General features: G+C 39.1%; 1 protein-coding gene across 1 annotated transcript in view; it reads left to right on the forward strand.

Annotated features, from left to right (window-relative positions):
- lrpprc (leucine-rich pentatricopeptide repeat containing) overlaps positions 1 to 13,396 on the forward strand; it is a 151,636-nt gene extending 138,240 nt beyond the window's left edge. Inside the window, exons 33-38 of the mRNA XM_041181742.1 lie at positions 899 to 1,038; positions 2,732 to 2,847; positions 9,409 to 9,483; positions 10,286 to 10,370; positions 10,500 to 10,642; positions 13,179 to 13,396. Of these exons, the coding sequence (XP_041037676.1) occupies positions 899 to 1,038; positions 2,732 to 2,847; positions 9,409 to 9,483; positions 10,286 to 10,370; positions 10,500 to 10,642; positions 13,179 to 13,247 (628 nt within the window). The 3' untranslated portion in view covers positions 13,248 to 13,396. The remainder of the gene's footprint in view (positions 1 to 898; positions 1,039 to 2,731; positions 2,848 to 9,408; positions 9,484 to 10,285; positions 10,371 to 10,499; positions 10,643 to 13,178) is intronic.
- Positions 13,397 to 16,818: the final 3,422 nt, after the last annotated feature.

Below are 16,818 nucleotides of genomic sequence, written 5' to 3' on the forward strand. Positions count from 1 at the left end.
TGTTATTGTAAATGGTTTACATATTTCTACATTTGTTCTCTGATACAAAGACCTTTCTCTGAATGGAAAGAAATTCATTGTCATGACCTTCTGTGGTATAATGCTACACTGGGCTTTTTTAAAAATATAGCATGGTATGAGGATTTTGATTTTCTTGAAGGAAGGTATTTAGATATGCAAGGAGCTTATTCAGCATTCTCTGATTCTGGACTGCAAGCAAAGAAAGGTTTCTGTACCACTGCCTGAGTCTCTCTGCCCAATCCAGATATCTAGCCCTTTTCTTTATTTTTCTCTTTATGTCAAGTACTTGAGTATCGCAACTTCCAGTCTTGCTTTCACTAAGATAAAGCCACTTATGTACAGCTGACTCCCTGTGTTTCCTTTCTTGAAAAATGTTAACTCTTACATGTGGCTTGCAAAATAGGTGATTTTTTGCAGAAGGACATGTGTATCTTTGTTAATAAATGTTTAATTGAATGATCAAGATTGTTATGTCTTTTCAGCTTGAATTATTTAGAAATGATGCTTTAGTGCAATATTTGCATGTTTAAGAATTCAGTGCACCTTGTAAACTGAATGAGTGTACAGATAACCACACAACAGTCCGTGTCATTTAATGTAAGTTTCTCTCCCCTTTAAAGTGCCTCAAGGACTTTTCAAGGTCATAGTTTGTTACAGCACTGCATCTGATTATTGCTGATTGTGCCTATTCGGCTATGAATGATTTTACTGCTTCACTGCAGTAACAGCTGTACAAAAAAACTTCCAATAATTTTCTCTTTGTATAATATTTATGAGAGAAATATTCACGCTTTGTACCTCTTTGTTATATCCAGCAGGTGTTTTTAAGATTGTAACTTAAGAGGCAATACAACTTTTTTGTTCTGTTTTTCTTCAGTAATAATATTGACAGAGCTGTGGAATACATTGAGCCATTCTACATTCCAGGAGAAAATAGTTCTCAGCAGCAAGCAACTAATATGTCCTATGTCTTCCGAAAGGTATTAGGGGAAAATTATAAAGAAGCGATAGACAAATGTAAGTTCATCTGACTATGCATGCTGCTTGCTATGTGTCAACTGCGGTATATTCTTGTGCTTAAAATGTGGAAATGTCAGAGAGGACAGCTGATAAGACAGGGGACGTACCAAGCCTTACATGTGAAATCTTTGATATTTTGGGGCTTCCTATTCACGTTTCTACTCATGAGCCTGTCAATTAGCTTCATTTACCTAGGATTCTCTTTCACAGTCCGGCAACGGCAGTTGCAATCATTTGCCTCTTTTGCTGCTCTATCGCGGGCAAATAGGGCAAAATGTTCATGGTATGCAGTCAATTGTGCATTCGCTAAGAACTGACAACTCTCATGCCAACAGTTTTAGGTGAGTTTCACAGGTAGCAGTGAATCGATTTGCACCACCATAATCATATAGCTAGGAGGCAAGCATTTTTATCAATTACCAGAATTAGTTTTTGTCTCAGTTGCAATAACTTATTGTCTTTCATAGTATCTGCCATATTAATTTTTCTGGCTTGAAGTCTGTCTCTATAAACTTAATGCCTTTCCATGATCGATGACCCCACAAATTTACTTTCAAGGAAAATGAAATGTAAAAATCATGGCCAATGCAGATTAAAATTGGATAGTCAGTTACAAAGTTTTGGAAAATTAACACAAATAGCTATCTCCAAGAAATAACTAGTCCATATAATCATTGTGAAAGTAGTTAGTCAATTGTATCTTTTTTTGTCCTTTGTCCGTCAAATTTCTCCCTCCCATCCAGAGGCATTTACTCTTTGCTGGGGTATAGCTCCACAGGTACTGATCACTCTCTGATGCCTTGCCTTTCTGGGTATAGTTCCATGGCTACTGTCAATCACCAGTGTTTTACTGGGGGTATCATTTACCCTACAAAATTCTGCTCCAGTGCCTTACCAGAGTTCATCATTTTTATTGGTGACCCTTTACAGTGACTGTTGGCAAGGTTTTTATTTAACAGGAGCATCAAAGCCAATCCCTACCCTGTTTTGATGTCCACATACACACGTGCTTCCAGCATGGTTATTGGTTTGTAGTGTGAAGTTGTATCTCTGGCCAAACATTTCTCCATAAGATCAGCCATGATCTTATTGAACGTTGAAGATGGCTCGAGGGGCCGAGAGGCACCTAATTCGTATGTTCTCTCTACTTGAAGAGTACTGAGACTAATTGCTTTATCCTGGCTGTTATCCATATGTAGCATAGACCAGAAATTAAATTTGCATCTTCCTTATCTGGGCTTATTGTTTTAACAAACTATGGCAATAAGGAAGAACTGTGATTTTTCCCGTAATGATCTAGGAAGAAACAAATATGCAATTTAAAATACAAGCCTTAATTTTCCTCCTGTTTTCCTTTTCCCTACTCTGACCCTAAATTTATTTGTTACCTAAGTTAACCTCCTTAGATACGAGGGCTGATTCAGCTAGCAGCTGCTTTAACAGGGTGCTTAACAGCAGCTTTACATGAACAAAACAGCATTTAGTTTTATTTTCCCCACCTTTTCCTTCCTTCCTCCCATGCATTAACTTTTGGATGGTTGAAACATGAATGTCAAATTCTATGACAATTTTTTGAAAAGTAACAATGACAGTCAAATGCTAATAGAGCAAAATGTAAGTTTCTTGTGCTACATTTAAAAGAAATTATAAAAACTGTCTAGCCTAGTAATTTTTACCTTCTATATTGCAGTGAGTGCCATGGCTGAACGGTTAGCTCAACATTTTGACGTGTATAAGCCTGTGATGGATCTCTTCCTACAATATATGGATCTAGACAAAACAGAAGAAGCCAAATTGCTTTTGCAGGTATATACCAATAATTTTGCATTGCCTCATTTTTTTTATATACAAAAATGATTAATAGTCACTTTGTCATCCGCTTGCTTTTATTTTGAAATGAATATTTAAACTAATAGCATGAACTTAGAATTACTGTGCACAACCTTGTGAAGAACATCAGGAGAGATGTTTATTAACTTGAGGCTTTTGTTTCAACAGTGTGTTCAATACTACTCCCTCAGTGTTTGAGCACAATTCCTTATTAGCTTCCTCAATTATGTCCTCAATACTTGGTGCTGAATGAAGCAAATTGAATTGCCAGAAAAACAAGAAATAAATGGAAAAAAAAATCTTACATAATTATTTTCAATTGTTTGATACTTTTGTGTGGGGTTGGGTAACTTTATTTGAGCCTGTCTTTATCAAAACAAATGCTGAATGCAGCTGTCATCATTGAGATGCAATACTTTGGAGTGAATGCTCAGAATTGGGCAGGTGGGCAATTGTGTATTTTGCTCTGATATGCAGCATGACCGTTTTAAAATATTAGGGGAAAACAAAAAACTTCCTGTGCTTGTTGTAGAAGGTAGATTTCTGTGTTCTGTAATTAGCAACCAGTATGGTAAAAATTACTCCTATAATTAAACTGACGATCTTGTTTCTGAATGTGATCTCCAGTACAAATGTTTAGATTTCTTCGCTTATTGATTCTTACAATTATTTCATAATTTCAGTGCATCTTACTTCCCTACTTGAAATAAAGTGCTACTGCACAATGTTATCAATTTCTTTACAGTAAAGTGGTGTAAAGTTGACGGCACTCAATTAAAATTCTAATTGTCATCTTCTTGGAAATGAAACCTATGTACATAGCAATGTGTTCTTTTCTGACAAAACTAACTATTCTCCAATGTTAGGTACCAGTAAAACTGACTTCTGTAATTAAGCTGGAAATCCCCAGGTTCTCCAAGTGAACCCTGCTACCATGGTTTCATTTTTTTACATGTATTCATGGAATTTTGGCATAGTAACTTTTCTCTTATTGATGCTTAAACTTCCCCATATTTTCAGTATATTCTTCCTCTGTGCTTAAAAAATGAAATTGCTGCTGCAAGGTATAAAGATTTATTGCTGCATCATACAGTTTTTTTTATCAGTCATGTTTCTGTCTGTAATTTTCCAACAACACTCAAATGCATAAATTCATAAGTTGCTGTTAGTAGATGTTCTGAATTTGCAGTAAATGACAGGGTGGTAATCTTCAGGGAATGAGACAACAGCATTCAGGCTTTTTGATGGTTTAAGATGTAAAACAGAGCAAATGTTGAGCAGTCTGTAGGGAATAAAAGCTGCCATTGACAGTGTACACACATGCACTGACAAAGAGTCTATTCCCAGCAGGTGGCAGCCAAACAATCAGTGATCTTGCAGATTGCTGGGTTCATGGGCACTCACGCTGTCAGCCTGTGCACATTTTTCTCTTCTGACAGTAAACAACACAGCTTTTGGTTGTAATGCAATATGATTAATAAATGCAAAGAGTTAAAGCAAACCAAGCCAAACACTGAGCTAGAACAGCCCACAATTAATATCTATTGTCAAACATTGTTGCACATTTAGACAATAAGAGTATTTCTTATCTCTTCTGTAAATACGTAACACAAACACAGCAGCATTGATGCATTCAGCGCGAACAGTATAACTGCATAAATCTTAAGCAACATCTTTTTTTGGAGGTTGGGAATTCTATCATACAGAGAACATATGAATCTACACCAGGAAAAAAAAACATTCAGGCTTAACAAGCCTATCCTTTTTTGAGGGATCAACCCACCAACCTACCAAAGAGAATGATGCTAGTTAGAATTTACTTTTACAAGACAGCAGAAGAGAATTTGTGTTTTTTTTTTAATTGCCTGTGATCAAAATGATTGTATGTAAAAGATGTGCATTTTCTTCCTCTGAGCAATTTTTCCCAATTTAAATAATCTCAGTGCAACACTTTTTGAGAGCCTTTAAAAAAAAGTTATTCATTATCACACTCTTGCCATGGATGTTTAAAATGCATCATCTCCTTCATTCAACTTACACTCAAACACACACAAATTAGATACAGATGAAGATAAAATAAAACAATTAGAATTTATGATTTCAGTTTTTCGTAGCAGGCCTATAGTTTCTTAGATGCATTGATGCATTAAATGTAGCGAAGGTCTTTTAAAGCAGAGATTTCTCAGCAAGCTGTGATGCTGCTTGTTGGTCACATTTCCCAGGAGACTGGTTCTCAGGTTAACTCGAAGTTGGAACAGGTTGTGGGGGGTGGGGCGGCGGGGGGGGTGGGTAGGAGAGTGAGTCCTTCTCCGACTTTGAAGGTATTGCTGTTTATTTCCTATGCTGCCTAGATAACTTGCAGCTGGTTCAATGGCTTTCTGACGGAAGCCTGCTTGAAAATAGCTTCTTGCTGTTATTTTAAAAGCAGGCAACAAAATGACTTCTTTACCATGTGGCTTGTACAAATTCAAAGTCCTTTTTCCAAAAAAGGGTGCTGTGTTAATTACACATCCTGTGTTGTCATTTGATACCTTAAAATTCATTGTCTATTTTGTATGAGGGACCATTGTAATAAATTGGGTGGTCAGTGGGATCCATTCACATTCGTCTAACACACATAACGAGTTTCAATGTTTCTTTTGTCCATTTAGTTCTTTTAATGATGGTTCATCCCCAAGCAAAGGGATGTGTGAGTTCCCTGGATGGCTGTGAATGTTCATATTTAATTAGGTATTTGCTTGAGACTCATGAATGCCTGGAGCTCAAAATGACAAAGATCACATGATTTGCAAAGGCCATTTTTATAGCCTATTTGTGTTCAAAATTTTAAAGTATTGACTGAAAGTTCATAATATACTAAAACATGACAGAAAAAAAATTAAAAGCTCTTTTGGAGTTTTATTTTGGTGAAATCTAAAGGATTTCAACAAATTTAAACAGGCATGCTCAGCTGTGCAGAATGCTACCTGATCTATTTTCTCCATTCACAGTTTTGAATAATAGTGTGGCTCTCAAGTTGAGATAGCATTTTGTGTGTAATTCCGCAGATATCTGAGACGGAAATCTGAGGTACAAGTGGGTTGGATAAGCATCTGAAAGAGAGAGGACCTGTTGAGATATTTGGTCGCAACTGAAGCATCAGCCTCTCTGTTTCCGATTGATTGATATGTGCACTTCCATTATTTTCTCTCTATTCCATTAACTGCCTTGATAATGACAGCAGCATAATTTGGAGTTGTTGGGTTGAAAGAGATACTGCTGGGTATTCTCAAAGTAGGAAGAAGGGAGGAAATTGCATGAAGAATGTAATAAGGTGAATCTAGACACCAGGTGTGGGCCCATGGGTTAAAGATTGTTGCCTGAGATATATTTCTTGAAGTCATCACAGTGTTGTGTTGCTTGTGAAGTGCAGACAGTCGTTCTAATAAACAACTTCACTTTTTTGGGATTGCCATGCTCAGACCTAAGTTCTTTTCTTTCACTCTGATAGAGCACCGTTGTAGACATTTGTACCTGTTCAGTTCTCTCTTGCATAAAACCAGCATTAATTTTTTAGTGAAGGGACAAAACCCCAACAAAAATCTTGGTCAAACACCATTCTTAGAGTATTGTAATGGACTAAGGTATCCTGATTTCAATCACACCCGTCAACAGTTGTCAGGTTGAAAGTTACAAAAGTAAAAAACAATAAGACCGGCCTTTCTCTTTCAATTCATCCCTTTAAATAACACTGAGGGGGGTGGGGATAGCACGGCTTCTTAATAACATACTCTGTGTCTGTTTTTTGGACGTCTAAAAAAGAATAGGCCAGTCACTGTGGCAGGCCAAAGGGGGGGGCTCAGAAACATGTTAAGCAATTATTTTAACCAAGGACAACAGGTGACTGGACATTGGTCTGCGAGTGGTTGTTGTGTCAAATTACGAGTAACATTGCTTACAACTATTTCAATGCCAAACTTCAAATGGCATGTACGAAGATTGGGTAAATGGCATTGATGTGCAGAACTTGATACATGGTAATGTGAGTGGACAGTGATGGTAAATGCATTTTCTAAATTCATTCTTAGGATGTGGGTGGCATTGGCAAAGCCAGTATTTATTGCCCTTGAGAAGGTGGTGATGAGACACCTTCTTGAATTGCTGCAGCCCATATGATGTAGGTGGGGGGGGGAATTCCAGGATTTTGACAGTGGCAGTGAAGGAACACTGATTATAGTTCTAAGTCAGGATGGTGAGTGACTTGGAGGGGAACCTGCAGGTAGTTGTGTTCCCATGTTTCTGCTGTCCTTGTGTTTTGAGGTGATATAGTTTAGGGGTTTAGAAGGTGATGTACAAGAAGCTTTGACAAGTTGCCAAAATTTAAGAAAAATTGGAGAATAGTGAAAGATAAACAGTCAGAAGTTTAAAATAATGCATTTTTGGCACAAAACTTACTTTTGAAAAGAACTGCTTAAACTGCATTTTACAGAATTTGTAATGAATCCAAAGTGAGCTAGATAATTTTGAAGCGATGCCACCTTCCATTTGTTAATATGGTGCTGGTTTTATTTTTGGCTCATAGCTTTTGTGCAAGATCAAGGCCATGCACTGGATCAGATACATAGCCTGGCAAAAAAAAATCATTTAATTGTACTTGGCAAAGGACCATCGCCAAGTTTCCACACTGGGTTTCTACACTGTCCTTTCACCTTGGGGACCTTGGATTCAAATCAGCCAGAATTAAAGGGTGAAAATCTCCTGTCTGTTCATTAGAGATCCTCTGTATGGTCGGCTTAGACAGTCTGAATTGGGCGTAGACACACTGCATAACATTTCACAAGTTGACATTAGAACTGCAGGCCATGGAGACAGCTAGGTGTAGAATGCAATACATAGAAACTAGGAGCAGGAGTAGGCCATTCGGCCCTTTGAGCCTGCTCCGCCATTCATTATGATCATGGCTGATCATCCAACTCAATAGCCTGTTCTTGCTTTCCCCCCATTTCCTTTCGCCACAAGAGCTATATCCAACTCCTTCTTGAAAACATACAATGTTTTGGCCTCAACTACTTTCTGTGGTAGCGAATTCCACAGGCTCACCACTCTTTGGGTGAAGAAGTTTCTTCTCATCTCAGTCCTAAATCGTCTACCCCGTATCCTCAGACTGTGACCCCTGGTCCTGGACTCCCCCACCATCAGGAACATCCTTCCTGCATCTACCCAGTCCATTCCTGTTAGAATTTTATAGGTTTCTATGAGATCCCCCCTCATTCTTCTGAACTCCAGCGAATATAGTCCTAACTGACTATATGTCAGTCCCGCCATCCCAGGAATCAGTCTGGTAAACCTTCGCTGCGCTCCTTCTATAGCAAAAACATCCTTCCTCAGATAAGGAGACCAAAACTGCACACAATATTCCAAGTGTGGTCTCACCAAGGCCCTGTATAATTGCTGCAAGACATCCCTGCTCCTGTACTCGAATCCTCTCACTATGATGGCCAACATACCATTTGCCTTCTTTACCGCCTGCTGCACCTGCACGCTTACCTTCAGCAACTGGTGTACGAGGACACCCAGGCCTCATTGCACATTCCCCTCTCTCAATTTATAGCCATTCAGGTAATAATCTGCCTTCCTGCTTTTGCTACCAAAGTGGATAACCTCACATTTATTCACATTATACTGCATCTGTCATGCATTTGCCCACTCACTCAGCTTGTCCAAATCACACTGAAGCATCTCTGCATCCTCCTCATAGCTCACCCTCCCACTCAGCTTTGCGTCATCTGCAAATTTGGAGATATTACATTTAGTTCCTTCATCTATATCATTAATATATGTGAATAGCTGGGGTCCCAGCATCGATCCATGCGGTACCCCACTAGTCACTGCCTGCCATTCGGTAAAAGACCCATTTATTTTTGTTTCCTGTCTGCCAACTAGTTTTCTATCCATCTCAATACACCACCCCCAATCCCAAACGCATTAATTTTACACGTTAATCTCTTATGTGGGACTTTGTTAAAAGTCTTCTAAAAGTCCAAATAAACCACATCCACTGCCTCCCCCTCATAACTCAACTAGTCACATTCTCGAAAAGTTCCAGTAGATTTGCCAAGCATGATTTCCCTTTCGTTAATCCATGCTGACTCTGTCCGATTCTGCCACTGTTTTCCAAGTGCTCAGCTGTTGGATTCAATCGGAATATTGTTGTTGTTGTGTTGGATAGAATAGAGGATCACTACTTTGTATTTGGTCTTGTAAATAACTTCAAAGTGACAAATGTGTTCCATTATTCATAACTAACATTTTCACCTTAAGTCACAGAATATGTAACAAGTGCAAATTACATTTTTCAATACGCACCCACTTAAAGAAGATAACTTTAGGATTAAGTTGTTCAAATGCTAAGTATTTAGTCTATATATATATATATCCCATGTTTGTTAAGTCACATTAAAGTAGTGAAAAGTTAAGCTTTTCCTCAAGAGCTTCTCTCTCTTACAACAGATTATTCATTGAAATGTTACCCATGTCTTTGGGTTTGATGTTTTTCAGAGGTGCCCTGCAATTGCAGAACAGAAAAGAAACTTGGTTTCATTCATTACTAGGACTGCACAAAAACCTGGGCAGGTATGCATTCTAAAGAGCCTTCAAGATGCTTACAGTATCCTGTTTTAATGTTCGCTATTTTCAAAATGTTTTCTAATCAAGGGACTGGAGAGGGACTTATCTCTTAAGTGCTATCAGTAACATGTGACACAAAGCTGTCTGTTGAAGGTTACGAACACATGGATAGATCATTCTCTTTTGTTTAAGATGAACTACCCTCTGCTAGCCCTTCACCTATCTAATTCACAATAAACAACCCTATTGCAAGTGGAAAGAGGTGTTGGGGCAAATCCCATCCTACCTTCTCACAACATCTCTTCAAAATAAATTGAAGTATGATCTCTGAAGAATAGTCTCAATTGATCTTCTAATTCTAGCAATTTACTACAGTGGAATCGGCTGCCCGATAATGACTACCTAGACAAGGATGACTTAAGAAATTTTGGTGCATAAAAAACCGTTGGTTATAACGAGCTTCTTTCTTTTTGCTTAGATTAACACAACCTTCTCATTATGACCTTCAAATTATTTCTTTCACCAGTAGAGTCATCTAATGTACCCGTTTGTGCTATCTGCTCCAATGGCTTTCCTTGGTATTATTTGTTACACAATTCTTTACACTTTGACTAAAAAAGCATTTATTTGACTTCCAAGGATATGCAATGCTAATAGATCCTTTGTTCAGAATTGCAGAAGATACACTGATAATAAACATGTAGAAGAATGAGACTAGAGCTGCTGGAGTTGTTAATCACCCAGCAATAATGCCATGATTTATCCAACATATTGGCACCAGGTTAAACTTTGTCTTTTTTCCCCTCAGGCTCACAAGATCATTGGGCTGCTTGACCTGATCAAAGATTTTCCAGAAAAAGAAATTGCATATTCATATCTAATGAAATGTTATGGTAAACTATTTAATGTCATGCTTATCTTATTAAATAAGGTTACATTTATTTTGAGCAATAAAAATTACATGTATTTAGCCACAATATTAAAGCCGTTAAAAATGTCTCTATTTTTGCCTCTTTCTCTAGCATTAGACAATGATGTGATGTCTGCAAAGGCTTTGTACGAAAAAGTTAAAGAAGAAAAGATGATACCAGATGAGATGTTTCTGAAGCGTCTTGCTGTGCTTTTGAAAAGTTCAGGGGAATCTCTCCCTTTCACGGAGCCCCCTGTGAGTATTCCCAACACAATTGTCCATGGTTTCAGCCTCCAATCCCTTACTGAGGTAATCCCAGGGCATTACTGCGAAATTCTCTACAAAGCACCATAGCCGGAAACTGGTGACACATTTGATTTTGGATATCAGTGAAGATAAGGTTTCAGTTTTGAATGGGTGCCCCTCAGTACAGGATTCAATGCTGTGCTGCAAACAACATACTGATTTTTTTTCTGTTTTCAGCATTTCAACAAGTGGCTGCAATTAAATGAATACCATCTGGCAGCAGATCAGTGAGCAAAATCAGTACGTCACAAAGTGGTAGGATGTAGGCTCTTGTTTGTGATTTCCCCACAGAATGAATTCCCCATTTTACTGGTTATCACAGGACGGTACTCACTGGGAACTGCATGAAGCAAAATCAGAAGGTCACCTGGAAATTTTGTCCAGAGAATGGTGGATTAAGAGAAATAAGGGGAGAATCTTATTGAGGCAAGGAGGGTCTCGCCTGCTGTTTGGAGAGCCAACGAGAGACCCACATTGCCTCTTTTAGGGAAGGCCTGCTGAGCCATGAGTCAACCAAGCAGTTGAGAGGTCATTGGCAAGCCTTTCCTTGGGTTCAGGTCCCCGGGGAGGGAGGTCTTGGCTACTGAGACCACCCAGCCTATTGGAGGCTGGCAGCTATTTTCTCAGCAATATCACCGGGAAGGCGGTGGCTAGTGCTAGAATGACAGACAGTGGAGACCCAGGATCACAGATCAGCTCAGGTCAGAGGTAAGTAATGGCAGGAAGGGTTTGGGGTAGGGGTCACTGGGTAGGGAGTAGCAGTGGGAGGGGGGTCGACAGCAAGGGCAGGTGCGGTGTGGTTCTCAGCAGACCCCCCCACCTTCCTGATGTTGGGTCCTTCGATCAGGCACTGAATGCCTTTGAAAGAGGGACCCTTAACCTTCCTTAAGAGACGTACTAGTGGCCTCCTTGATGCTATGCTGAAACAGTGCCAAGTGGGCATTGCACTTTCATTCCATTGCTTATAAAGTTGTGAAACAGCTATAATTTTCGCTAGATTTCACTAGCTTAAATGAACAGGCTTTTTTTTCATTTGTTCATGGAATGTGGACAAAGCCAGCATTTATAACCCATCCCTAATTGCCCTTGAAAAGGTGAAGATGAGGCACCTTCTTGAACTGTTGCAGTCCATGTGGTGTGGGTACACTCAGTGCTGTTAAGCGGGGAGCTCCAGGATTTAAATCAGCAACAGTGAGGCAATGATAACCTATTTCCACAGGAGGATGGTTTTGTAAGCTCCTAAATTTCTGCCGAAGCTGACCAATGGAAAGTCCACAACAGTGGCCTGGGCTTGACTTTTCTCATCGCAGTAGTGCTGCTGAGATTAGCAACTTGGTGGCAACAGAGATCAATGCTAAACTTCTCCACACTGTCCCTCCCATTCCCACAATCTACTTGTTCAGAAAGCAAACAACCTGGAAGGGTTAATGATATCACAGAAAAGGAATTAGAGAAAACTGGAAAAATTGGAAGCGATATCATTGTTAATTTACTCTAAGGATGTGGTGAATCAAGTTGGTTGCAAAGTGAAATTCTGCTCTTTAGACCAAGCTTAACAATGCTTAGCTGGTTGTGTATTCTGCTCATCGCCCATTTTACTTATGTTTTAATTTTTTTAATGGCTCATCAAGATAAGGCACACTGTATGGATAAATAGAGTTGAGGTGTTAATCGATCTAAATGAGTGGCATAGCAGGCTCGAGGCGCTGAATGGCCTACTCTTGTTCCTAATGTTTCTATGTTCTTATGAATGAAACACTTAATATTTTGGTCACCCACTGTCAGCACAGTGTGCTCTGAGGCCTGGCCTACACTGCTTTAACACTGTACCTCAGCCCCAAATTCCAAAGACACTAGTGTGGCATGTCATCTCACAAATCGCTTGAGAGATTTCCCTAACTTGCACTAAAATTCCCAGTTCGGAGCCGTGGTATTTTCCCAGCAGGGACTCACTGGCACTTGTGATACCTATTTTGTGCAGGATTCTTGCAGACAGGAGAGATGTTCAACCCGTTAGTCTGGATTGGAGTTGAATTCGAAGTTTCAGACAAAGTTCAAAATGATAAAACTCTTCAATTTCTAATCCAAAAAGTGAGCATTCAAAGCAAGCTTTTTTGACATATTTTGCATCTTTTCAGTCATTTTGTTTCTGTTTAAAAGGGAGGATGCTGCACAATATTCATTCAGTTTGTGCTGATTTTTAATAAGGCTAAATACCATCACTGCTGAAAAGGTCAATGCATTTAAATGTTAAGGCTCCAACACTTTGGAATGTGACATGTCAGTGTTTAGTCATACTTCGCCTTTCAAAACATAATTACAATGTTATTCAGGGGATTGTATCTGCTGAGCTGAAAGTTATTTCATCAGTACATGTATATTATTTTTAAATGCAATGCTTTAAATAACAGTACAAAGCCTACACATAATAGAAGGATACAACACTGTTCAGACAAATCATTAAGCATTTTTCTTCTCTAAACAGGAAAGTTTTAAATTTTATGCAGAGAAGCTGAAGCGAGAAAAGGCAGCAGAATCTTCTGATGAAAACTAAGATAAAGATTGGAGCTATCGGACATTTTTATATTTTTGATGAGCCAATTCTTGATGAATGTGTGTATTTCTGAAATATGGTGACTTTAACTTTATGTTTGACTGTACAGGAGTATTTAATGTGACAAATAAAGGTTCAGAGGAGACAAATCCTTTCTCTTTGTTCTCTCTAAGTCATTGATTATGTTCTCTGCCATTTTACTCATTAGGTAGTATTTTTGCTCCATCAGTTTATAAAAACTTTGAAAATACTGTCATTCGTGTGTTGGCTATAGCTCAGTGGCGGCACTTAAGGCAAGTAATCTAAGTTGTGTGCAGTACTGAGGGAGTGCTGCACTGTCAAAGAAACGTAGGAGTTCTCATGGTGTCTTGACCAATATTTAATGATCAATCAACACCATCAAATCAGATTATCTGGTCATTAATTTTATTGCTGGTTGTAAGACCTTGTGGCTAAATTACATCCTATGTTTGCCTATAACAATGACTAGATTTCAAAGGCATTTTTTTGGCTGTGAATGGTTTGGATTATTCTAAGTCATAAAAGGTCCTGTATAAATCCATGTTCTTATTCCAGTTGTGGAAAATGTAACACTTGAAACGATAGGATCAAACCAAACAAATAGGTTATCCTAATTGTTCTGTTACAATGCAATCATGTATTTAAACATTACCCGTAATTGATAGAGGTATGGAATGATGGAAAATTAATCTTGCATATCAGCATTCATTCAGGGCAGGTTGTTGATTCTGATGAACAGTTGTCTCTCGACATTGTTGATGACACGGGACTTAATGGATGTGTTGCTATTACGTCGTGATCTAACACAGCTTGGGAACTGGCACGTGTCCCTTTATGTGGCACTCGACCCACATCAGATAGTTTGCTGGTCAAATTAAAAGAAAGGAAAATTGAGGCTTAGATGTGCTATTCCCCCTCCTGACCACAGAATTGGGACCTTGGATGCTCCACAGAATTTTGTTGAGATGATAGTGGGGCTTGCTCACTTTCTGAAAATGCACATAAATTCAGATGCCTGGCCAAAATCTTATTCCCCTTGGAATTTGAGCAAATCAGTCTGCAACCAACACTTCATTTCTGGAGTTTTTGCAGCACTTTTTGTTTTTGTTTCAGATTTCCAGCATCCGCAGTATTTTGCTTTTTACTTCTGGTTCTTCCTTTAATGGTCCCGGGACATGAATGAACATTGGTTTTTTTTTCTCTCCATAGCTAACATCGATCAAAGAAAATCTTACATTTGTATAGGAAGCGAAGGACAGATCCTTGAGGGATTTCAGAGATAACAGTGGAGAGGCAGGAAGAGAAGCCAGTGCTGATGATAGCCTGGCTATGATTTGATAAGTACAAGTGAAACCAAGCAAGGACAATCAAACTGAGCTAGATAATGGGAAGTCTTGGAAGAGAATAGCATGGGCAGCCTTCACAAAGGCTACAGAGAGGTCAAGAAGGGCAAAGAGAAAATGCATCACGGCCACAGGATAACATTGGTGGCTTTGATTAGGGCGAAGGCCATGGCAGAAACCTAACTGTGGAGATTGTGGTCTTGCAGGAAAGATGGGCACAGTTTTACGAGGCAACAACATGCTCAAGGACTTTGGAGAAAAAAGGACATGGGGCAGTAATTTGCAAGGACAGAGGTGTTATGAAACAGCAGTTGGTAAAGGCTGAGTTGTTTAAACCCCAGAGGGAAACTTGAACAACTGTCATAACCTATATTTTCAGTTGGTATGTTTGAGTTTCAGTTCTGAATTCAGAATAAGACCACCGAGCCTCAAGAGGTTTTTTATATAAAACTAAAACATTTATTAATTTGACAACAAATTAAATACATACAAATTACTACCATAATAACTTATAAAACAAATCCCCAAATTAATCACTCCCAGATAAATCTTCACCAAGGCAACAATAACCCATAGACTTTAAACAGACACCAGATAAAGCACATTTGACCATATAAATTCAAAATGAGATTCCTTGCAATTTGGTTCCATTGCAGGCACAGTTGAAGGCTTACGGGCTGGCTAGATCTTAGATGCCTCTGCCTTACACACAAACTCCTTTCTGTTTATACCTGGCTTTCTCTTTGAATGTAAATTTTCCATATTACCAAGCTTTTAGTGTTACATCTAACAATAATATTCTTTCATCCCACTAATTTTATTGGTAAACTGAAAAAAATAAAAAGAGTGCTTGGTGTCTTCCAGCTAGGTGCAAGATTTTACTCCCACTTTTGAATGCTTTATTCAACAAATGCAAATTTACGCTTTACCCTTCAACTTCCTTACTGTTTACCCAATTAACATCTCGAACTACTATACATCAAAGCACCCAGACTAGTTGGCTTTAATCCAATTAAGAAACACAGACACAGACCCTACTACAATTCCATTTTAGAAATAATTTCCAATAACATTATGGATATTAATATCTCTTCATGACAGAGGGTTCATGTTTTTTGAGGGGCCTGATAATGGCTGTTTGCGTGGAAGGGAGAACAGTACCCAGAGAGGGAACCATTTAATATATTGGTTTGCATGTGGCTCCATAAGGAAAGCAGCAGTTTGGTATCTCAGACAAAGCAATTTCAGGTTGGAGAGCAAGAAACTACAAAGAAATGGGAGTTGATTTGGTTTGGACAAATAAGGAAAAGGGAGTAGAGCAACAGAACGGATGGTCTCAATTTTAGTGACAAAGTCCATGAGCTCATTGTACTTATTGGAAATTATAAAGTAAGCATAATACGGTTTAAGATGATTGGAGGAAAGAGGCTGGAGGTTATCTTCGCGCTCCAAGATGAATTTGGACTTGAGAAATTTTGGCAGAGAAAAGAGACCCTATCGTGCTTCATGTGGTCCAGCTGCGTCTGGCAATGAATGACTAAACCTGTTAACGTGTCACATTTGCTCGGATCTACCTCCCTTGGACTTGAGGGGGCAAAAATGGGGACTGTACTAGCGGAAGGAGTAGAGAGGGGGTTCTTCCAAGCTTTACCTTCATCTGAAATATAGCCCCTGAAAGGGTCAATGTGGGAACTATTTCTCACCAGGTGTCTCCACTCAGATCTCTCCACTACCCAGCGATCCGGATGTGTACAGGTGTATCAAAGGACAGATGACAAACTTACTGGTGACATGGCAAGGAAAACCTCATAAATAGGGGGAGATCGTGGTAATGTCACTGGACTAGTAATCCAGAGATCCAGGCTAATGCGCTGGGGAAATGGGTTCAAATCCCACCATAGCTGCTGGTGGAATTTAAATTCAGTTAACAAATCTGGAATTGAAAGCATGACCATGACAATTCTCATTGTTGTAAAAACCCAGCTCGTTCACTAATGTCCTTTAGGGAAGGAAATCTGCAATTCTACATGTGACTCCAGACCCACAGCAACGTGGTTGACTCTTAACTACCTTCTGAAATGGCCTAGTAAGCCAATCAGTTTCGAGGGCAATTGGGGATGGGCAACAAATGCTGGTCTTGCTAGCAATGCCCACATCCCATGAAAGAATAGAGAAATGCTGCACTGGAAAGTTTTCAGTACCTCCTG

Source organism: Carcharodon carcharias, chromosome 2, assembly GCF_017639515.1.
Source record: "Carcharodon carcharias isolate sCarCar2 chromosome 2, sCarCar2.pri, whole genome shotgun sequence".
NCBI classification, from domain to species: Eukaryota; Metazoa; Chordata; class Chondrichthyes; order Lamniformes; family Lamnidae; genus Carcharodon; species Carcharodon carcharias.